Source organism: Canis aureus, chromosome 34, assembly GCF_053574225.1.
Source record: "Canis aureus isolate CA01 chromosome 34, VMU_Caureus_v.1.0, whole genome shotgun sequence".
Taxonomy (NCBI): domain Eukaryota; kingdom Metazoa; phylum Chordata; class Mammalia; order Carnivora; family Canidae; genus Canis; species Canis aureus.
Genome location: NC_135644.1, coordinates 16,383,114 through 16,407,283, shown reverse-complemented (window position 1 = coordinate 16,407,283; position 24,170 = coordinate 16,383,114). Strand labels below are relative to the sequence as shown.

Below are 24,170 nucleotides of genomic sequence, written 5' to 3'. Positions count from 1 at the left end.
TTCATCTTGCACACAAAAAATAGAAAAATCAAGCTCCAGGCTGTCAGGGACTTGACATCCTTCTATTGCTGCTTTCCCATAGCTGTGCTGTTGCCTTTTATTGCTTAGCCCAATTGTGCACATCCATACCCAGCTAGTGGGAAGAGAACAATTCATTATCTTTAAGAATGACCTAGAAGTTGGGGCACCTGGATGGCTCAGTCGGTTAAGCATCTGCCTTTGGCTCAAGTCATGATCCTGGGGTCCTGGGATCGAGCCCGAAGTTGGGCTCTATACTTAGCAGAGAGTCTGATTCTCCCTCTCCCTCTTGCCCCCACTTATGCTTGCTTGCTTTCTCTCTCTCAAATAAATAAATAAAATCTTAAAAAAAAAAGAATGACATGGAAGTTGCACACATCACTTTCACATCTCATTAGCCAGATATGGTCTTACTTAATTGCAAGGGAGGCTAGAAAAATGTAGCTTTTATTTATTAAAAATTTTTTAAATTGTTTTTTAAAATTCAAGTATAATTAACATACAGTGTTATATTCATTTCAGGTGTACAATATGATGATTGAACAATTCTATACATCACTCTTTGCTCATCACGGTACTTTTCTTAAAAGATTTTTAAAAAGATTTTATTTATTTATTCATGAGACACACACACACACACACACACACAGAGGCAGAGACACAGGCAGAGGGAGAAGCAGGCTCAATGCAGGGAGCCCAACATGGGACTCGATCCCAGGTCTCCAGGATCATGCCCTGGACTGAGCCACCACTGAGCCACCCAGGCTGCCCTCTTAAAAGATTTTTATTTAATCTCTATACCCAACATGGGCCTCAAACTCACATCCACAAGGTCAAGAGTTGCATGCTCTCCTGACTGAGCCATCCAGATGTCAGAAAGAGAGAGAGGGCACACTAGAGTGTGCACGAGTGGGGTTGAGGGGCAGTGGAGGAGTGGAGGGAGAGAATCCCAAGCAGACTCCCTGCTGAGTGTAGAGCCCAAGCTGAGGCTTAATACCATGTCCCTGAGATCATGACCTGAGATCATGAACCAAGTGCCCCTATAGCTTTTATTTCTGATTAGCCATGCACTGGGGTAAAAATCAGGGGTGATTTTATTATTATCGAGCAAAGGGGGATGCAATATTGGGGGATAAATAATAGTTTCTGCCATAATGACAAAAGTGGTCAGGCTACAGCCCTTCTCAGCAGAATTTGTTCAGTTAATTACTCCTCCTTGTAACAATCTCCCCTTTTGGCTGCTATAGCACCATATTTTTCTAGAATATCCTAGGCTGTGCTTATTCTAGCTCCTGTACAGGCTTCTCTTCCTTTATCCAATATAAAAAAGAAATGATTGCTAGAGCTTCAGTCTTGGACCCTCTTATCTTCACTGTCTATACTCTTTCTGGGAGAGCTCATCTAATGCAGTGACTTTATTTTATTTTATTTTTAAAGATTTTATTTATCTATTCATGATAGTCACACAGAGAGAGACAGAGACACAGGCAGAGGGAGAAGCAAGCTCCACACAGGGAGCCCGACATGGGATTTGATCCCGGGTCTCCAGGATCCTGCCCTGGGCCAAAGGCAGGTGCCAAACCGCTTTGCCACCCAGGGATCCCTAATGCAGTGACTTTAAATGTCTTCTATTTGCTAGTAAGTCCAAAATTTGTATCTCTAACCCTCATTTTTCCCCTAAGTTCCAAATGCATTTACCAATTGTCTACTTGACATCTCTACTTGGAGGTCTAATAATTCCAAATAGAACAAGTCTAAAAGTTCAAAATAGAATAATAGCATTATCCTAGATTAATGGTTCCTAAAATGGGGGGAGGAACACAGGAGGAGCAGCATTAGAAGGAGCACCTTCTAATGTTTAGAAATGTGGGTGGGATTTTTCATTGCCACAATGGCTGGGGATGCTACTTATATTTCTTTTAAAAGTTTTTTTTTTTTAACTCAGCATTATGTTTGTGAATTTCATCAATGTCAATGCATGTACATATAGCTTATTTTTATCACTGTATAGTTTATTATTTCTATAATTACAGCACAATTTAGTTACCCATTCTTTTTTGGTGCAGATTTAGTTGATTTCCAGTTCTTTGCATTTATATACCATTCAGCTATGAATATTCTTGCACATGCTTTATTGTACACAGATATGAAAATTTCCCTAGAATATATCTTTAGGCGTGGACTTTGCAGCCATTAGTTACACACATCATATACTTTAGTGGGTATTACCAAGTTGCTCTCTAAAGTGATTATACTAAATTTATGTCCAGAGAAATGGTCTTTTGGTATGTTACCCTATAAAGTTAAGCTATGAAAGAGATGGGTATCAGCCTGAGAGAAAGTCTTCTTGGTGCTTTTTCTGAAAAAATAAAGCTTCCTGGTGTGTAGCCAGGAATCCATTTTCCCCAAAGGGTGGTTGGTGGCTGCAGGGAGCTTGGCCTGTAGTAGAGAGAGGGGAGGGGGACAGAGACAGGGAGGGGAGGGATGGAGAAGGGATACAGGAGGGTAGGGATGAGGGAGGGGGAGGGGAGGAAAAGGAGAGCAAGGAGAAGGGAGGAGGTGGGGAAGGAGGAGGAGTGAAAGGAGAAGGGAGTGGAAAGGAAAGAGAGGGGGAGGGAGAGAGGGAGGGAAAGGGAGAGGGAGGGAACACCAAATAAATGTTCTGCAGTAAGTGTGGCTTCTGGTAGTAGACTGTATATATCCGCAGTTGTACCGACATTGTAGGGCATAGATGAGCAGTTACATTTGCTTAGGTGCCACCGTCTCTAGGCAGAGTCTTCTTTTTTCCCCAAGGCTAAGCTCCATACCAGGACAGTATGGAGGTTAGGTAATAAACAGTTTGCTGAATGGATTAGTGGGAGTACTCTAACATAAACTGGATGTTTTATGTTTAAGATTTTATTTATTTATTCAAGAGAGACACACAGGGAGAGGCAGAGACACAGGCAGAGGGAGAAGCAGGTTCCACGCAGGGAGCCTGATGTGGCACTTGATCCCTGGTCTCCAGGGTCACACCCTGGGCCTAAGGCAGACGCCCAACCACTGAGCCACCCACGTGCCCCACATTTGATGTGTTTTGTTAAATACTCATATTCCCGCTGACTTGATCAAAAAGAAAATTAGCTTTTTAATTAAGTCTGGCAGAAAATAGACATAAGCATTTGTGAGTGGATAAAAGAACCTGATTAATTTGAACTTAAACTACTTGAGTATAACAATTTTTTCTCATCAGCTTGATGCAATGTCTGGATCGAATCAAACCTGCATTTTTCCCCCAAATAAATACATTTGATCTATTTTGGGACTGCCAAAAAGCCCTGAGAACACTTAAAAGGCTATTTCACTAATGTCACTTCAAATTTTCAAGAAAACTGAGGGGAAATGGAAGATTCGCTCACTACAAGAAAATAATCCTCTAGGTGAAAGTATCGTGCTTCTTGCATGCTAATAGGAAAGGGCCCTAGTACAGGTAATAGATTTCTGCACCAGATGCATTTTGGTCTTCTGAAATCACGTTTTTTGTTTATTTTAAATTAACATCATCTGCTCCTCCTGCTATCTGTAGCTCCCAGCAAGGAGTATGCACCACTTTTAAAGCTCACAACTGCAGGATAGTAGGTGGTGGTTACCACCGGCCCCCCTTACACCGAGGAACGGAGAAGTTCATTAACTTGCGCTACGTCATAGCCTGCAAATGGGTGAGCCGTTCCTTCAGCAGAGCGGGTCGGATCCCAGATCCCAGCTCTTACACGCTCTGCTCTATTGTTTTTTTCAACTCTAAGATTCCTGAACCTCTGATTTAAAAAAAAAATTTCACTAGCCCTTTTTTTTTTTTTTTTTGAGAACTATCACAACGCGATGTAGTTTACATATACGTACGGTTCATCAGAACAGTTCTTTGGAAAAGTCTCATGTGAAAAATAGCCACATACGTCATACGCAAGATGAGCCCGGGTTTGTACCGGAGACTCGCTGGGTCAGAGGCGCCCCGCCCCCGGCGCCAGCCCGGGGCTCCGCGGCGTCAGGGGGCGGGGCTCCGCGGCGTCAGGGGGCGGGGCTCCGCGGCGTCAGGGGGCGGGGCTCCGCGGGCCGTGGGAGTCCGCAGCCGGCGCGCAGGCTCCGAGCGGCGCGCAGGCTCCGGCTCCCCGAAGCCCCGCCCACGCGGGCCGCGAGGGCTGCCGGGACGGCCCCCATCTTCCTCACGCGGGGTAGGCCGGCCGGCGGCGCTGGGAAGTCGGGACGGTGTTGTCGCTGTTGGTGTTGGTGCGGCGTGGCTTTGTGGGACCGGGACCTCAAAGGTGAGTAGCGGTCGGTGGCCGAAGAGAAGAAGCGCGAAATGGTGTGCTGTGCGGGGCGGCGGCGCACGCCCCTTCCCTGTGGCCTCGCGCCGGTGCGTCCGCTCCTCGCGGTCCGCATGCTCCGGGCGAGCGCCGCGTGGGCCGCAGCCTGAGGCGGCGCGCTGGGCTGGGAGCGGAGCGGCGCGGGCCGGGGCGAGGCGCGGACGCGGTGCCCGACCGGAGTGCAGGAGCCGGGGTTTCCCCGCACGGGGCTGGGGCCCAGGCGAGCCGGTGGCTGCTTTGGGGCCCCACTCTGGCGGGTTCCTTGGACGGAGGCTGCCCGCATCCGCCCCGCGTCCTTAAGACTTTCCACCTCCACTGCCCTGTGGCGTCGCCGGGGGCCGACGTTTCGGGGCACTGGTGGCTTCTGAGGCGGTTGGCCGTGGCTAATTGCCAGAGGCTTCCTCGGGTCCTGTGGGACGAGCTGGAGGTCGCGGAGTGGTGGGGCCGCAGGTGTTCCTCTGGCGTCCCTCTCTGGGGGTTTTAGTGTCACTCACGTCCAGGAGCCTGCGAAGTGAGAAAGTGTGGGTCGTACTTCACTTCTAGTCGTACACTCTGGAGAAGGAGCTCCAGGAACCGAGTACCTACCAGAATTGGGTAGGCCGAAGAAGTCTTGTACGGACTAAGCAGTTCTCTTACTTCACTCACCCTTTGCTTTGGAAGGGGCTCCGAGGTCATGGTAGTAAGTTAGGAACTTGGGTAGTGGTCCACTAATAATGCATAAGATTGAGTAAATTTTGTACTTGGATGGCGTCGTGCAAGTAAGTCCCTGTTACAAGAGTTTCCAGTGTGCATCCAGGTTATTGCAGAACCATTAAAGTTTGTAAAGCGATACTTCCAGGAGTACCCAAGACGGCTCACTAGTGTCAACTAATGGCAGGTACCCTGATGAGGTCTTATGAATACACTTCTGTAAATGTGGATAACTGGGTGGTTTCGTAGAGCACTGGAGGCAAGACTTGGTTCGTGATGCCGAGCAGTCTCACAACCTTTCTCCTGCAGCACTAGTGTCAGGGGTGTGAAACAAACTGGCTCTAAGGTTAACCAATATATTGGCGAATTAGGAGACAGACCTTCAGCTTAACATTATTCTAGTGTTCCCAGACTCTTATTATTTTTTTAAAGATTTTATTTATTTATGAGAGACACACAGAGAGAGGCAGAGACACACACAGGCAGAGGGAGAAGCAGGCCCCATGCAGGGAGCCCGATGTGAGACTCGATCCAGGGTCTCCAGGATCCGGCCCTGGGCTGAAGGCGGCGCTAAACCGCTGAGCCACTCAGGCTGCCCCAAACTCTTATTTTCATATGTTCTCTAACATACAGCATCTAATCTAATCCTGACGGTTATATTTGATTTTTTTTTTCATCCTGAAGTTATGACACTTAGTCTTTGCTGGTAAGTTTTTGATAAGGTAGCTGTGACTAACTAAAAGAAATGCAACCTGCACCAAACAAATAGGACTGAGTTGCAGGTGGTAATTTCCTTAAAGCTGGAAATGGTTGGTAAGTAGCTGAAAGGAGTTTTTTGCTAAAAGCTTTCTTGATGAGTTAAGTGAAGATGACCACTTGCTTTGTTATAGAGATGGAACAGTGATTTACTGAAAGGGTTGCAGATTATGTATAGCTTTTCAGTTTTCCATTACTTATTCCAACATTTTCTTTTGTTGAAATTTGAGAATTGAGTAGAGAAATTGAACCCATGAAATTAAAAATTCTTGGTATTTAAGAAAACAATGTGATACTGATAACTTAAAAACATTCTTCTAATCTTGAGTGTTATGTAAAAATAATACTAACCTCTTTATGCCAATTTGGGAAAATTTACAGATAGCCATAATGGCCGAAAATGGTGATAATGAAAAAATGGCTGCTCTCGAGGCTAAAATCTGTCATCAGATTGAGGTATGGTTCTTATGCTAGTAGACTGCAAAAATATGTTCCTTGAAAGGAAATGTAGAACCTAAAAACAAATACAGAAAGAACATTAATTTCCTATATTGACCTACTAAAACATTTCGTGTAAATATTAAATATCTGGTTTGTTTTTGATTCCTAGAATTAGATGAACCTACAATATTGTAGGTTCTACTAATTTGTATTAGTGGAGCCCATTTATGACAGCCAAGATCTACAAACATTTCAAAACTTTTTTTTTTTTTTTTAAAGATTTTATTTATTTATTCATGATAGTCAGAGAGAGAGGCAGAGACACAGGCAGAGGGAGAAGCAGGCTCCATGCACCGGGAGCCCGATGTGGGATTCGATCCCGGGTCTCCAGGATCGCGCCCTGGGCCAAAGGCAGGCGCCAAACCGCTGCGCCACCCAGGGATCCCAACATTTCAAAACTTAACACCATAGACTAGTGTTACTTTTTGCTTCAGTTTCCTAGTCTGTAATAGTAGTACTCATAAGTTTGTTGTGAAGTTTACATTAGTTAATAAAATGTAAAACATTCAGAAGAGTTCCTGGCACATAATAAGAGAACATAAAAATTCTTTGTAAAGTACCTTTCCTGTATTTGAAGGTCCTAGTACATTTTTCTACCTAATTAAACTGAGTTCTTGGCTATTAGAACTTCGTTAACAAAGTATCTGTTTTTATAGTCATCTTAGCCTTTTTTTCTTTTTTTAACCTTAGGTATTGTATTTAAATTGAAGCTTTACAGTATCAATAATGGCTGCACAGGAAATTTTTGCTTAATGTTTTCTGTTCTTACTGATTAACTTCAGTAAGAAGCTGTTTTTTGGTGGTTTTTGCAGTTATCAGAACTTTTTAATTTGTACTTCTTGGCCATTTAAAATGTTCTGTGCTATACCTTTTGTACTAATTTCATTATAATTGCAAAGAAAAATTGCAAACTATTTAGTTAAATACTTAGAACAGTACAAAGTTTATATAGACCAAGTTAATAATGTCCCTTCCATAATCTGCCACCTCTCAAATTCTACTGTCTTAAGTAATTAAAGTTAAAAATACTCTTTCATGCTTTGTGGTCAGTGCTCACAGTAACATGATTTTTATTTCCTTCCCTTTCCCCTATCAAACATAGGTTGCATTTTAGGGAAGTAAAGTTTTATGTCATCAGTAATTTACCCAATTCCCTATTTGATGTGTAGGATATTTCTAATTTTTTTAGCTGTAACAGTTCCATGATGAGTTTGTTTGCTTTAAAAATCAGCAAATTTCTATTTTTACTGGCATGTTTCACTACTTTGGCCTTAAGATTAGCTTAACACAGAAAAGTTTAATTCATTATCCAATTTTACATTAGCATTTTCTTCTTCATTTTTTAAAAAATTAATTTTAAATTCAATTAACATACAGTATTAGTTTGAGGTAGTTCATTTATTTATCAGTTGTATGTAACACGCAGTGCAATTTACATCACGTGCCCTCCTTAATGTCCATCACTGTTACCCCATCCCCCTACTCCCCTCTCCTCCAGCAACCCTCAGTTTTGTTTCCTATGATTTTTTTTTTAAGATTTATTTATTCATGAGAGAGAGAGAGGCAGAGGCCCAGGCAGAGGAGAAGCAGGCTCCCTGCAGGGAGCCCAATGTGGGGCTCAATGCCTGGAACCCTGGATCATGCCCTGAGCCAAAGGCATTCGGTCAGCTAGGCACCCTGTTTCCTATGATTAAAAGTCTCTTATGGTTTGTCTTCCTCTTTGATTACATCTTTTTTTTATTTTCCCCTCCCTCTATGCTCCTCTGTTTTATCAGATGCCAAATATGAGTGAAATCATATGATGATTGTCTTTCTCTGATTAGCTCATTTCGCTTAACATAACACCCTCAAGTTCTATCCATGTCACTGGAAATGGCAATGATTTTTTCCATGGCTGAGTAGTAGTACATTTTGTGTGTGTGTGTGTGTGTGTGTGTGTGTACACATCATATCTTCTTAAGCTATTCATCTATCAATGGACATCTGGGCTCTTTCCATAGTTTGGCTATTGGGGACATTGCTGCTATAAACACTGGGGTGCAGTTGCCACTTTGGATCACAACATTTGTATATTTGGGGCAAATAGCTAGTAGTGCAATTGCTGGGTTGTAGGGTAGCTCTATTTGCAACTTTTTGAGGAACCTCCATACTGTACCAGCTTACCTTCCTACCAATAGTGTAAGAGGGTACCCTTTATCAGCAGCCTCACCAACATCTGTCATTTCCTGACTTGTTAATTTTAGCCTTCTGACCTGTGTCAGGTGGTTTTGATTTCATTTTCCTTGATGCTGAGTGATGTTGAACATTTTTTACGTGTCTGTTGGTCATTTGTATGTCTTCTCTGGAGAAATGTCTGTTCATGTTTTCTGCCCATTTCTTGATTGGATTATTTGTTCTTTGGGTGTTGTTTGATAAGTTCTTTATAGATTTTGGATACTAGTCCTTTATCTGTCACTTGCAGATATCTTCTCCCATTCTGTCAGTTGTCATGGTTTTGTTGATGGTTTCCTTTGCTGTGCAAAAGCTTTTTACCTGGATGAAGTCCCAGTAGTTCATTTTTGCCTTTCGTTTCCCTTGCCTTTGGAGATGTGCTTAGGAAGAAGTTGCTGCTTGTGGTCTCTAGATTTTGATGGATTCCTGTCTCACATTGAGGTCTTTCATCCATTTTGAGTCTGTTTTTGTGTATGGTGTAAGAAAATGGTTCAGTTTCATTCTTCTACATGTGGCTATCCAATTCATGATGAATATCTTTATATATAAATCTTAGTAAAGATTTATATATTTTTACTGTTTACTATGTTTACTGATTTAAGATAAAATTCTTTAGAAAAAGATGTACTGGCTCAAGGGTTATGCGCATTTTTAAAGACCTTTGATATTTATTAACATCTCTGCCTACACAACCATTTCTCTGTGTTCAGGCCAATACTAGGTATTGTTTTATTGGCCAGTTGGGTGAAGATGCTATTTTGCTTTAAATTGGATTTTTCATTAATGAAGTTGAACTTTTTGTTTATATTACATTCTTATTTTAGTAATTCTTTTGATGTCCTTTACCCATTTTTCTATTAGGGCTTTCAGGATTTTTTTCTTCTCCCTTGATTTATAAGAATTATTTACAGGCTCCTTTGTTATTTGTCTTTTACTTTTTATACTCTTGGCAATTCAAGTAGTCATACCTGTGTCTTTTCATGTATAGTTTTTATTTTTGTCTTTTTTGCTTTTTATACTGAAAAAGAGTACCTTTATGCTTAAATTAGATAAATGCTTGCCTATTTTTTAATTTGTAAAAATAAGCATGATTAATCAGTATATTCCAGTTCTTTTTATTAGACACACTGTTTAATAAGAAGTCTGTTTAATAAAACACTGATTTGAAACGAGAAGCCCCTCACATACTAAAGTCCTTAACTATGTTTTTATTTAAGACTTGATAGTCTGTTGAGGTATCTGCTAATTACATTGTTTCAGTAATCAATTTTTAGTTTTATCTTTCTGCTAATTCATGTTATAAATGTTTCACTATCACATATTTAGGAGAAAATGTTTATTGCTCCTTAAGTTATGACATGTATTTTTAAAGAATAGAGTGTAGTGATGTAATGGCAATTTAAAACTCCAGGATTGAAGTCAGTATTGTACAGTGCTCTGAAATATAATTAATTATCTTGCAGTATTATTTTGGTGACTTCAACTTGCCACGAGACAAATTTTTAAAGGAACAGATCAAACTGGATGAAGGCTGGGTGCCTTTGGAGATAATGATAAAATTCAATAGGTAAAAATCTTTTTTATTATTTTATTTATTATTATTTTTAAAGTAGGCTCTATACCCAGTGTGGAGTCCAATACAGGGCTTGAACTCATGACCTTGAGGATCAGCCACCCAGGCACCCAGTAAAAACCATTTCAAACCGTCTTTAGATTTTTTTGTTAACAAGTGCTACAACTAAGTTTTATAATGCTTTTATTCTTCAGGTTAAACCGTCTAACAACAGACTTTAATGTAATAGTAGAAGCACTGAGCAAATCAAAGGCTGAACTCATGGAAATAAGTGAAGATAAAACTAAAATTAGAAGATCTCCAAGCAAACCCCTCCCTGAAGTGACTGATGAATATAAGAATGATGTAAAAAACAGATCTGTTTATATTGTAAGTGGGCCTTTCACACATTTAATTATATATTAAATATCTTATTTAGAAAAAAAAAAAGAGTGGATAAGAATAAGGACTCCGGAATCGTAGTTTTTACCATTTACTGTGTGTTCTTGGGCAGTGTTGTTTTTTGTTTTTTAAGATTTTATTTGAGAGAGCGAACACAAGCAGGGGGAGGAGCAGAGGGAGAGTGAGAGGAAGAAGCAGACTCCCCACTGAGCAGGGAAGCCTAACATGGGGCTCAATCCCAGGACCCCAAGATCATGACCAGAGCCGAAGGCAGGCACTTAACCAACTGAGCCACCCAGGCGCCCCATTGGGCAGTGTTCTTAACTTGCCTAAGCATTATCTTCATAAATGGGGATAATATTTTTTACTTTATAGAACTATTGTGAGAATTAGAATTAATGAAAAAATCCATATAACACTGTACAAAATGTTGGGCATATTGTAAGCACCCAGTAAGCCTATCAATTTCTTATTTATCTAGAGCTAAACTTGATAGTAATTTTCTTTAGCATATGAATTTTTAAAGTAGATTCTTTTTATTCTGGAAAATTTAAGACCTACAAAGATGGGTTGACTATATAATGTACTATTATCCAACTTCAGCAGTTATTAACATGTGATTAATTTTGTTTTATCTCTGCCCCAATGGATTATTTTGAAACATATTCCAGTTCAGTCACTTTTACTGCACTAGAGAACAGTGGCTCTTAACCAGAACTGTTAAACATTTAAGAGACAGAGAAATATATAGTTAGATATGTATATCCTGGCTTGACTTCAAGACAAAATGACTCAATTTCTGATAAATTGTTTACCTGAGAAGTCATTTGTACATTTCTTTCTACTCTTCACAGAAAGGCTTCCCAACTGATGCAACCCTTGATGACATAAAAGAATGGTTAGAAGATAAAGGTCAAGTACTAAATATTCAGATGAGAAGAACATTACACAAAGCATTTAAGGTATGGTTGTATGATGTTACAACTTTTTCTAGCTGAAAAATATATGGGATATTTTTAAAAAGAGTTTTCTTCCCCTTTTAATAGGGATCAATATTTGCTGTGTTTGATAGTATTGAATCTGCTAGGAAGTTTGTCGACACCCCTGACCAGAAATATAAAGACACAGACCTGCTAATACTTTTCAAGTAAGTCTTTATGCTGATACTTCTTTTGGCCACTTTAGTTATATGGAATTGACACACTGGGATACAGAATATGGAATAACATCCCGTGTAAGGACAATATTTTTTAGTATCCTTGGGCATTCTTTGATAAACACTTAAAATTTGCTCAGTGGAAACTACTAGTCCTCTGAGACCACAAGGAAGTGATTTTTTAACAGTAAAAAATAGTTTTAGTACTTTCTTTGCATCTAAAACATAAGCTAGATAGTAGAATCTGTGTGGTTAGAGAATCAATCTCTGTCCAATTTCCAGTCTGTTCTTACTTCTCATAGTCTGTGTATACCTATATAGTACAAAGGATTATTTAATACATATTTGGACCACATTCTTTAATGTGTGTGTATGTGTTAACAATTTAGACACACCAGAGCATTTTTGTGATACAGTTAGGCCGTTGTTCCCTATTTTCACATTATGTAATCTTAAATGCCATGTACTAAACCTGATGGACTTAAGAGATGCACTGTGGTGCATCGTGCAATTAGTGTTAACTTTTTAAAAAGTATTTTTTAACATGATTTTCTTTCCCTTTTTTTTTTCTTAAGATTTTACATATTTATTCATGAAAGAGAGAGAGACAGACAGACATAGGCAGAGAGAGAAGCAGGTTTCCTACAGGGAGCCTGATGCAGGACTCGATTCCAGGATCCTGGGATCACAATGTGAGCCGAAGGCAGATGCTCAACCACTGAGCCACCCAGGCGTCCCTAACTTGATTTTCATAATTGCTCTTGCTCTTGGGTTTCAGAGGTTGTAGAATTTTCTCCTACTGTAAAGTACCACTGTAGAAAATTCTATGAACTTATTTCCACAAATTCTGGTTTACCTTTTTTTCCATACATGAATGGTAAAATCAATACAAGATTGGAATGGACATCAGGTTTCTTTTTGTTCTGAAATTATTACTGATGGTTGTGCAATTCTGAATATACTAAAGACCGCTGAAGTGTACACTTTTAAAAGGTGTACATTTTATGGAATGTGACTTTTTTCGTAAAGCTGTTATTAAAATAACTTCCTTGGCATCTTTTGAATTTTTAGGTAATTATGTTTCTAGAAAGTGTAATATTCCTTCTTGTGTTTAATTCATTCAAAATAATTTAGTCTTATTTTTGTTCTCATGAACTCAGTCCCTGTATTTTGTCTTCTTTAGGGAAGATTACTTTGCCAAAAAAAATGAAGAAAGAAAGCAAAATAAAGTAGAAGCTAAATTACGAGCTAAACAGTAAGTACGTTGAGCCAGTCATTTTAATTTCTTAAAGCTTTGACAGAGATAGTGGTTCTAGGAAGTGGAGCTTGATGATGAGTTCTGAAATGAGTAGCAGTAGGCTTTTGTTTTGCTAGTGAAACATTAAGATCTTAAGCTGCCTTAATAATCTGGGGGCCACAGTGTTGCACTCTAGCCAGGAGCAATCAGAAAGCCTAGTGACTGCCTTTGATTATTAAGCAATGTGTGATTATGATCAAGGTTAACTTTATCAGGGGATCCCTGGGTGGCGCAGCGGTTTGGCGCCTGCCTTTGGCCCAGGGCGTGATCCTGGAGACCCGGGATTGAATCCCACATCGGGCTCCCAGTGCGTGGAGCCTGCTTCTCCCTCTGCCTATGTCTCTGCCTCTCTCTCTCTCTCTCTGTGACTATCATAAATAAATAAAAATTAAAAAAAAAAAAAAAAAAGGTTAACTTTATCAGGATTTAATTTTCTCATACAGTTAATGGAAAGATTCTAATTACCATTTCTTTTGTAGAGAGCAAGAGGAAAAACAAAAGTTAGCAGAAAGTGCTGAAATAGTAAGTCTGTATTTTTGGTATCTAAGCTATAATTCAAATTTATGAGAATAAAAAGTGAGAACTTTTTGAAGCAAGTATGTGAACAAGTCTGTAGTTTTCATTGTACTAAAGTCATAGCCCAATAATACTGCCTAAAATCATTACCCAGAGAAAGAACTTATAACCACATTTTTTAAATAACCAATATATCCAGCTACGTAAATATTATATTGTTGAAGAAATAAAATTTTAAGTTACCATCAGAAGCCACTGTATAATAAGGGATGCCACAGGAAAATGCACTATTAAACTACTTTAAAACAGCATTTTAGTTTCTAGCTTTTCCCATGTATTAGGTATAGAGTGGTTTAAGCCATATCTGGTTTGTGGTTGCTTTTAAAAAACTTTAATGCTTTGTATGTCTTTACAGAAATCTCTAGAAGAAAAGATTGGCTGCTTGCTGAAATTTTCAGGAGACTTAGATGATCAGACCTGTAGAGAAGATTTGCACATCCTTTTCTCAAGTCATGGTGAAATAAAATGGATAGACTTTGTCAGAGGAGCAAAAGAGGTTTGGAAACATTCATAGGCTTTTTAGCAATCAGTTTAAAAATCCATAGAAACTTAACTTTTAGAAGATAACATTACTAGCGACAAAATTATTTAATAATGTGTTCATGAAATAGTTTTTGGTCTTTTACTTTCCATTTTGTTATTGCCATCACTGGACGTGATGTCTCCTACTTTTTGAGTTATGCTATAAATAACTTGGTATTTGTGACTGCAAGTTTTATGTTAACTCTCTAAAGTTCAGTTAAAATTCATTGAAACTGATAATGGCGGAGAAGATTTGCAGGGCAGGAAAAAGTTTTGAGCAATGGAATTAGCTATGGTACTTAAAAAAACCTTAAGGGTGTGGCTTTTACTGTCTTTGGTATAGGGGATAATTCTATTTAAAGAAAAAGCTAAGGAAGCACTGGATAAAGCCAAAGATGCAAATAATGGTAACCTACAATTAAGGAACAAAGAAGTGACGTGGGAAGTACTAGAAGGAGATGTGGAAAAGGAAGCACTGAAAAAAATCATAGAAGATCAACAAGAATCTCTAAACAAATGGAAATCAAAAGGTCATTAGTTCTGATTTGTCTTGGACTATTTGGTTATTTTAACTCATTTGCTTGTTCGGAGACAGTGACAAAGGACTTAAGACTTTTATGGATTTATCAATTATGTTTTTATAGGTCGCAGATTTAAAGGAAAAGGAAAGGGGAATAAAGCTGCCCAGACTGGGTCTGCTAAAGGAAAAGTACAGTTTCAGGGCAAGAAAACTAAATTTGATAGTGATGAAGAACAGGATCAGAATGGTGCATCTGGTAAGTTTTTCTAAGTCCTTTGGTTCTTTGATGAAAAATTATTTGTTATTTCAAAATTATTTGAAAGGACAGCAGTGTGGTTTTTCACCTTTGGTATAAGTGACTTTTGGATTGTGATTTACCCAAGTTATCCTGTTTTACAAGTGGAAAAAAAAAAGATGTTTGGAAGATAAGTTTAGAGAGAAGATCTGTACCAAAGGAAAAAGCCTTATTGTTGGTGTTGGGAAGTTGTTGCTTTTCAAACAATTATTTTGTTAATTATGCTCACTATTAAAAGAGTAATGCTTACATAGTGAACTTAACAAAAATTCTTTATTGAATTGTATAGGACCAGTAAAAAGAGCAAGAGAGGAAACAGACAAAGAAGAACAACCTACACCAAAACAACAGAAAACAGAAAATGGTGCGGGAGACCAGTAATTTAGTAAAAAAATTTTTTATTCATCTTAATTAGGTTTTAAGCTGCTTTTGTCTTTAGAGGCTTTTAAAAAGAAAACCGAATTAGGTCCACTTCAATATCAACCTGTAAGAAAGGAAAATTTTTGTTGTTGTTTAACTTGTCTTTTTTTGTTATCCAAATGAAGACATTTTTTTTAATGTATAGTTCTGTTTGTTTTATTTCAAATATCAAAAGAAAGATTCTTCCATTAAATTGCCTTTGTAATATGAAAATGTATTAGTACAAACTAATAAAATATGTACTATATAAAAAGAGCAAAAACTTAGTTTTTTATTTTTGTGCCTAAAGCATTTGAGAAAGAATATCTTGAACCAGGATATTGGCTGTTATCACATCGATAATTATTCTGTCTCCTTGGCTAGCTTTCTGTATTTACTCAGGCAAGTTGATAACATTGTAAATAGTTACTTATTGAAAAGTTCTTCAGTACTGAATGCAGATAAGCCAGAATCCAGAGACTTACGGATTTCTTTTTATGAAATTTGTATGATGCTGGCAGGTCGTATCGTAGCTCTAGAAAACAAAAGTCATCTAAGAATAAAAATTCATTTGTCAACCCTGACGATACATATATTACATATGTAAATTCTTAAAAATTAAGGAAGTATTTAACCCTGGTAAGCAGAACATTTCAGACCTGTCACTTTAACTTACCCAGAGACTGACTTGATATATTCTCAAGTCAGCCCATGGCTAACTGAGGTTGGCATTTCTATTTGGTCATTGATGCCAAAATTAGAGGTTATGGGGAAGAATTTGAAAGGATAACAATTGGACAGAAGATGATCATACCTTTCTATTTTTAATTTCATAATCTATAGCAGTAATAATCATGCTTATTTTTAAAATTTGTCTGGATTTTAATACTGGTAGTATTTTCCTACTGAGCTTTCAAGTGATAATCCATTTTTCTTACTCTAAGAAATACTAGGTTCTCCAAAATTACTCCTCAGTTTAGAGGGATGGCAGTACACTCCTATCATTCATATTTTGCAGCATAAATTCTCTATAGGTTACAGCTCTCAAATTTTACTGTGCAATCAAATCACCTTCAAATCTTTTTTAAAATGCATATTGTAATTCAGTAAGTCTGTGTGGAGCCTGAAGTTTTGCAAGTCTTCTCCTACGGGATGTCAATACTGATGTTCTGAGGACCACATCTGGAGTAGCAAGGTCCTGGCTTGGTATACTTGGAATGGTTCTGAGGTGCTCCAGGCTGCAAGTTCTAATACCTTAAACTAGGTAAGGAATGACAATACTGGATAAATAGGACCGACAGACTTTTTCCACATTACATTACTAATTATGAATAGGACTGGTTATATGGTTAACACTACAGTGCTAATCCTAGTCAGTTTATTACTAAGTAAAGAATATTTTCCTCATGTTGTACTCTTATTTCAGGCCTCTAGAATTATTTGGACCATAGTTGGCTTCTAGTTATATGTTTTTCCCATTTTGATATTTGTGAATATTACCCAATTTACTAATAAAAATGTATCAAATATTTACTTATAGTGTGGATGATTATATCCTATCCCCCGTTAAAAGAAAAAAGCTTCATGTTCTCTGACTCTAGGGACGATTAGAAAATTGAAATGGAAAAGGTAATCAGGCATGATCTGGTGGTATTTTCCATGAATGGGTTTTAAACAGATCTGACCCCTCCAGGCCCAAGCTCTTACATCACGACAAGTATACTGTCTGAGCCTGGAGTGGCCAAATAGTTGAGTGCTAATTAGGAATTTTCCATAAAATGCATAAATTGGGACACTCTTAGGCAAACACTGACACTCGGCCTTTACTTCATTTCCAACCCATTACCAACCTTTCACATTTTGCCAGGCTAAAAACACGTTCTATGGCATCTTAGCACCTATAAAATTTTGGATGGGCTAATGTATTACTGGCCCTAAATAATTAGGGTTTAGATTTATTTTGTAAGAAACTTAAAAATTGTCTTACCTGCAATAATATCTATCTTGATTTTCCATTCTGTAGCTTTCTTTTGAATATGCTAAAGATAACACGTTAATGTGAGCTGGTTTTTAAAATAATTTGAGAATTGTTTTGCTAATACTTCATATTTTTTAAGCCTTTAAAATTTCATTAGAATTTAGACTTTAAAAAGAAAATTATTTATTTGACAGCATAAGCAGGGGGAGCAGCAGACGATGTAGGGCTCAATCCCAGGACCCCCAGAATCATCACCTGAGCTGAAGGCAGATGTTGAACCAACTGAGCTACCCAAGTGTCCCAGAATTTAGACTCTTAAAAAATTTTCAAGTGAACTGGTAGTATTTTGAAAATAAACCAAGCCATTTTAATACTATAAGAGTACAGCTAAGTAATGGTATAGGTTATGAAGCTGAACTCAAATACCTTGACCAAGATAACACAGGGAACTGGTAGTTTGGATTTCAACGTAGGCAGTCTGGCTCTACAGTCTGTGTCCTTGATCATTATGTTATATTGACCAAAAATTCACCAAATTTTCTGGTATTTTCTATACCCCCATGTGTTACATAGGTGGCAAGAAGAATAATGGAACAGGGAGATTCTGAACTCAGCTCACTTTAGCTCCAGGCTCAGTGTTCTTAAAAATCAGGTCTTACTGCCTCCATTATGCACAAAACCACAATGGGACAATGGGATTACTAGGATTTAGGCAAACTAGGATATACTATAACCCTAGCTATACCACACTTCTCTACTGAAGTTCATGTAATCTCTTGGTAAAAGTTCCTGCCAGAGCAAATCTTTGACAGAAGTCATATAGGCTGGAAGAAAACTAATGCTAGCTAGTCACAGGGAAAATTCAGTTTCTAAGTGCCAGATGTTTAAAGAATTTAGAAGAGATACCCTGGTAATTAGCATTCACAGCAAATCCATAAAACGCTGTCATGAATTTTGAAGTAAAATGATTTGAACTTACATCTCTAGTAGAGGATTTGTGTAAAGAGTATACTGCTGTTCTTGCCATTTCCAAAGCAGTCTTCAGAAATGCCATATCTGTCCCTGTTAAAAGTAGAAAAAGCTCATATTTACTTTATATACCTGTTATCAAAATAGTGGATTAAATGAATACCAGGTATTTAAAAACTTTTTCCCAAAACCAAAATAGACACTTCAAATTCTTCCTGCAAAAAGACAAGATGCAAAAAAGTAGAACATGTATCTTTTAAGATTGATAGAATAAAACCATTATACTATCTTGTTTAAATAAGACTAAAATGAAAATTTTAATATTCCAAGTTAACTCTCAAGGGAGGCAAGAATAGGTAGTATAGTAATCAGAATCAGGCAGCGGCTGAAGGGAGAACTCTTCATGTCTTTTCTTACCAACTTTCTACCCTCCTAGCCCATAGCATACACAGAATAAATAGCCACAGTTACTGATAGACACGTGTTGAACTCTCGGTGTGTTAAGGCATTAAAGAGAGGTTCTAAAAGTATAAAATCCTTTACAGAGTTATTAGAGTTCCGTAAATCATTCTTGAAAGCAAAGTATAAATAGTAAATGAATAAAAAGACTATTCTCTTAGTACAAATAGGTGAAAACAAAGATTGAAAAAATTCAATTTCCTAGACATGTTAAACAAATTGAAACTGTAGTAATTATACAGGTAACAGATTGTTTAATTAAGAGCGATACAATCATTTAACCCAAACAATAAGAAAATGACTTTTAAAACTTGTTTTCCTACAAATATATCTGTATCTCTGAAGTTTTTTTACTAACCTTTATTATTTTTGGTCCCAAAGGGAGGATTCATAATTACTGTATCAAATGACTTTGACATTCTGTTAGATAATGAGCGCACATCACATTGAACCATGTCAACATTTGTTAACTCAAACTCTTCCACATTCCTATTAAATACTTCCAATGCATCTTCATCTATGTCAAATCCAACACACAATCTATAAATACAGAACACACACAAAGAGTGACTAGCTCCTGAATCAAAACAACAAAATTAAAACCATATGCCTTTTTTTAACCCAACTGGCAAAGTAAGAGTATTGCCTTTCGACAGCATGATTTCCCAACCTGGCAGGGGTTGGAAACTCAGGTGTGTATAAAAGGGAGGCATGTGATAGCCACTATTACTGTTTTGTTTTACTGTTTTGCTCATTGAAAATGTACTCAGTATCAGATTCTTGCTCCCCTCATCTCATACTGTAGAGTCCCATAAATATAATTCAGTTAATTCTATTTATGTTTCTTATTTAAGGCCACCCTATACCCAAATGTTAATATACAGGATCACCTACCCTGCTCCTAACATTGCAGTTCCGATGCTAAGAACTCCACAACCACATCCTAGATCTGCAACCACTTTATTTTCAATGTCATCATATGTATTATGGATTGTATAGAGCATACATGCTAAAAGATCAAAAAACATATTAGGGAATAAGAGCAAGTTGATGACCAAAATCTAAGTCATGTAAATGACGAGTGCAATTTCTTGTCTTCCAATTATCCTCCCCCAAATGCTGTTCCAGATTATTAAAAAAAAAAGAAAAAAAAAAAAAGGTATTCTGTCTCAGTATGTAGTAAGAGGCCCCACAAAGAACAATAACACACACCAGTGGTTCCCGAAAACTACTCTGGTGACAAGCCAAGAATGACAAAACTTTAAATAAAATGAGAAAAATACAGTTAAAATGTTTTTTCCTCAGCTTGTTCAAACCATTGTCACACACGCATATACATCAGTTCTTTGATGTTGAAATATTTTTGCAAGGATAGTAAGAGGAAATGGGTTTTAAAAATACCTTTCCTTGTCAAAATATAAACTTGGCAACCCTGTATCAGTCTCCCAAAATTGTTTTGAAATTTTACGGATCTGTGAAATCTGGGAACCACTAATGTTGAACAAGCATTAACATTAAAATGGCCCAGAACTTTTTGGCAACAAGTTTGTCACCACAACACGGGTACCCTAAGTGCAAGCTAAAATGGGAAAAGAAAAGTCCTATATCCACAAAGAGCCTTTAAATACATACGCTTGATCCATCGACACATAAAATCTAATGAGAACTGATAAGAGAACTGAGGAGCAGAGAAGAAACTGCTGAGATGAGAAAGGAATCTTTCAAATACACAAAGGTTAAGCATGAGTAAAACCACTGATCTCTCCCTGTGGATATGTGAACCAGCCAGAACTACGGGCCATCAAAAACACAATCAGGGGTGCCTGGCTGGCTGTTGGTGAGAATGGGACTCTCCATCTCAGAGTTGTGAGTTTGGGCCCCACGTTGGGTCTAGAGATTACTTAAAAATAGTCTTTTAAAAAAATCCACACACTTAGAGGGCTATCTCTGACTGCTGTCCTAATTACTGCAGCAGGTGTTAGCGACTCTGAAGCTGGTATCTCAAAAAATCAGCACATCCATGGGCATGTTACATCCTGGCTATGAACAATGATTGTTTTTTTTTTTTTTTTAAATTAGACTTCACTAAGAAACCCTACAGCCAGAATACACTAAAGAAGTCATCTAAACTAAGAAAACAGGACTTAACCCAGACACAGTTTTGTGCCAATTTTTGGTTGGAATTATGACAATATGTTTAGTGCAGGTTTATGTGTATTTTCCTTGATTTCCATTGGCTGCTTAGAAATAGTTGAAGCTGGGCAGCCCGGGTGGCTCAGCGGTTTAGCGCCACCTTTGGTCCAGGGCATGATCCTGGGGACCTGGGACTGAGTCCCACATCGGGCTCCCGGCATGGGGCCTGCTTCTCCCTCTGCCTGTGTCTCTCCCCCCTCCCCCCACCCCGCGCTGTGTGTCTCCATGAATAAATAAATAAATCTTGAAAAAAAAATTGTATTAAGAAATAGTTGAAGCCAGGACGGATCCCAAATTCATTGTCCTAAGACTCCCCAACGACTTAGGTAATACGTTTACGAGCTATGAAGGGTTTTTCCTGTGTTGTCTCCTGTACTCCCAGTATCCGTTTCTTGCATCAAGCAACACTGATGATTCTCAGATCATTAAAAACTGAAACGCATTGGTTAAACGCGGTCCTTTGGCTACCAACTCTAGTTAATTCATGCTGGGGGCGGGGCGGGGTGGGGTGGGGTGGAGAATAGCATAGGAAGCCTTGCCCTGGCAATTCGTTGCAATGGAAAATTGATCTGTATTTAGCAAACCAATACTGAGCTCCTAACTGGTAGCAGGAACTCTTCTGGACAAGATGGAATTGTGTCAACACCACCAACAAATTCTTCTGCTCTCAAGGAGTTGATAGTGCAACGAGAGAAACAAACATTAAAACGCTGACAGCGTTAAGAGGGATGCAGAAAACCGAGCAGTGGAATAACAAAGTGGGGGAGGGGATGCTGTCTTTAGCGGCGGTGTCGAGGAGGTCCTCTCCGACGTCATAGGTCATCTCAGAGCAGAATTCCTCCAGACGTTCTTTGTATTCAAATAACTGTTTTATTTTCATTACGGAGTAAGCAGACAGGACGAACCCGGGGGAGCAAAGACGGGGTGGGGTCCCCAGCCGCCCTACCTGCAATGTGCGGCCTGGTTGGATACTGTTCTAGAAGCAGCTTGGGCTTTTCGAATCCATCCACTTGTTGCAGGCGACTTTCTAGTTCCTTAAGCTTTAATTTCTTCATTGTTTTTAAAGTGTGAGTTCGCAGGACTTAATGGCACTGGATCTGCAGAGAAACCCAATGAACCTGCATCTGGCATTTTCTGCACCGCCCCCCACCCCGCACCCCTACCCCCCACCCTCACCCCCTCTTTCCCGGCTGGGGAGGCAACGAGCCGACGGCACACCTAGCCCAGGCGGGTGCCTGCTTTCCTTCCAGCTCCGGCAGCAGGCGGAGTCCCCCGCCAGCCTCCGACCCGCCTCCAGGGTCCCCCGCGCCGACCTCGCGCTTCCCCGATGCCCGCACAGGCGCCCGGCCGGGGCCGGGAGACCGACGCACGACTCCTCGCGCAGCGCCCGGGCTCGGTAGGACGCCGCCCGCGCCAGGAGCGGGGCCGGAAGCGCTGCACGCACGCGCACCCCTGTCCGCGCGCAGCAGCCCCGCGCCGAGCTGCAACCGCGGCCCCGCGCTCGGGTTCCGCCGGCGTCCGCGGAGCGTCATCCACCCTGGTCGCCGCCGCGTCTGCGCGACCGGTGGCCCCTCCCTTGTAGCAGCGACGGAACCGGCCCGCCCTGCGGGTCACAGGGCCCAGACCCGCTAGCACCTGCAGGCCCTGGAAGGATGGGGGAAGAAAAGAGGTGACAACGAGGGTAAAAGTCGCGGCCACTTGAGGTGAACGGCTGGTGCGGCCCTTTCTGTGTCCGGCCTCACGAGGCCCCTCTCAGGGAGTGACCATCTCCTCTCACCGTCGTCAAGAAACACTTCTACTACCCCATCTTCTAAACCCAATTCAAATGGCTTTTTAAAAATTTTTAAAAAGATTTATTTATTCATGACAGACAGAGAGGCAGAGACACAGGCAGAGGGAGAAGCAGGCTCCACGCAGGGAGCCCGAGGTGGGACTCGATCCCGAGTCTCCGGGGTCACGCCCTGGGCCAAAGGCGGCGTTAAACCGCTGCGCCACCCATAGGCAGACGTCTAAGTTACAAGAAAGCTAGGGGTGTCTAGGTGGCTCAGTCTGTTAGGCGTGTGTCTCCTGGTCTCTGCTCAGGTCATGATTTCAGAGTCCTGGGATCGGCCCCCCAGAGCAGGCTCCACGGTCAGTGGGGAGTCTGCTTGAGATTCTCTCCCCCTCCCCCGCCCCCCCTCCTCCCCTACGCAGGGACGTGCCCAAGTTCTCTCTATAATAAAATCCCTTTAAAAAATAAATAAAATACAAGGAGGATATTGGAAGGAGTTAGGATCCTGTGCCTAAGTGAAAAGATTGCCTTTAATCTGGAGAATGGATGTTTTCCATTCTTACAGGAAGAAAACAAGGAATGATGGGACAAGGATCAACTACAAAAAGCAGTGTCTGAAATCCAAAATTATCTGTTATGAAGATTAAATGAGTTAATGCATATAAAGGTCTTACTGCATAGAGCACATAATGTTGTCACATAACAAATGCCCAACAAATGTTAGTTGGTGGTGGTGGTGGTAGTGGTCGCTGTTGAGGAGGAGGTGGCTGGAGTAAGGAGATGGAGCCAAATGGACGATGGAAACTAGCCAGGTTTACTGAAGGATAGTGAATTCGTCTGAAGTTGAAGGCAATTTTTTTTCTATCTTTTTTAAGATAAAGATTTATTTAGAGATAATTATAAATTCGTATGTAACTATAAAAAAATAGTGTATCTTTTCCCCAGTTTCCCCCAATAATTGCATTCTGCAAAACTCTAGTATAATATCACACCTAGAATATTGACACTGATACAGGGAAGATAAGCATTTCCATCACCACGAATATCCATGATATTACACTTTTGTAGCCACACCTACCTAGTTCATTCTAGCCCTGACTCCCTCCATAACCTCCATCAGCTACTAATCTGTTCTCCATTTCTAGAATCTTATCATTTCAAGAACTTCATATAAATGGAGGCATACAGTATGTAAACTTTTGGGAATGGCTTTTTTTTCACTCACCATAATTTTCTGGACATCCTTCTAAGTTGTGTATATTAACAATCTGTTCCTTTTTATTGCTGTGGCATGGATGTGCTAGATTTATTTGAACATTCACCCACTGAAGAACATCTGGGTTGCTTCAAATTTTTGTCTATTACAAATTAAGCATGTACAGTTTTTGTATGAACATAAGTTTTAATTTCTCTGGGATAATTTAATTGCCCAGAAGCACAATACCTGGGTCATATGGTAAATCTATGTTTAGTTTTTCTTTTTTTAAGATTTTATTTATTCATTCACGAGAGACACACACACACACACACACAGAGGCAGAGACACAGGGAGAGGGAGAAGCAGG

The 24,170-nt window shown here is 39.7% G+C and overlaps 2 protein-coding genes across 8 annotated transcripts; one reads left to right on the top strand and one right to left on the bottom strand.

The window, feature by feature from the left end:
* Positions 1 to 4,157: 4,157 nt before the first annotated feature.
* On the top strand, positions 4,158 to 16,768 carry SSB (small RNA binding exonuclease protection factor La). 2 transcript variants are annotated; one of them, XM_077883393.1, is made up of 12 exons: positions 4,158 to 4,316; positions 6,186 to 6,260; positions 9,980 to 10,083; positions 10,284 to 10,458; positions 11,325 to 11,432; positions 11,517 to 11,617; positions 12,810 to 12,881; positions 13,403 to 13,445; positions 13,855 to 13,995; positions 14,365 to 14,551; positions 14,666 to 14,797; positions 15,126 to 16,768. In XM_077883393.1, the coding sequence occupies exons 2-12, from the start codon at positions 6,195 to 6,197 to the stop codon at positions 15,215 to 15,217; spliced, it is 1,221 nt and encodes a 406-aa protein (XP_077739519.1). In that variant the 5' UTR covers positions 4,158 to 4,316; positions 6,186 to 6,194; the 3' UTR covers positions 15,218 to 16,768. The 2 variants fall into 2 exon arrangements, with proteins under 2 accessions (XP_077739519.1, XP_077739520.1); XM_077883394.1 differs by lacking the exon at positions 4,158 to 4,316 and adding an exon at positions 4,787 to 4,952.
* On the bottom strand, positions 15,218 to 22,271 carry METTL5 (methyltransferase 5, N6-adenosine). Of its 6 annotated transcripts, XR_013371775.1 has the most exons (9): positions 22,053 to 22,269; positions 21,781 to 21,931; positions 19,536 to 19,650; positions 19,000 to 19,181; positions 18,193 to 18,275; positions 17,223 to 17,274; positions 17,086 to 17,133; positions 15,721 to 15,770; positions 15,218 to 15,320 (listed from the first exon to the last, which is right to left on the bottom strand). XR_013371775.1 is itself a non-coding variant. In XM_077883397.1 (8 exons), exons 2-8 carry the CDS (start codon positions 21,887 to 21,889, stop codon positions 15,282 to 15,284), a joined length of 630 nt encoding a protein of 209 aa, XP_077739523.1. In that variant the 5' UTR covers positions 21,890 to 21,931; positions 22,053 to 22,268; the 3' UTR covers positions 15,218 to 15,281. The 6 variants fall into 6 exon arrangements, 5 of the variants coding, with proteins under 5 accessions (XP_077739523.1, XP_077739522.1, XP_077739521.1 ...); XM_077883397.1 differs by lacking the exon at positions 17,086 to 17,133 and having other exon boundaries at positions 22,053 to 22,268; XM_077883396.1 differs by lacking the exon at positions 17,086 to 17,133 and having other exon boundaries at positions 15,218 to 15,770; positions 21,781 to 21,952; positions 22,053 to 22,271.
* Positions 22,272 to 24,170: the final 1,899 nt, after the last annotated feature.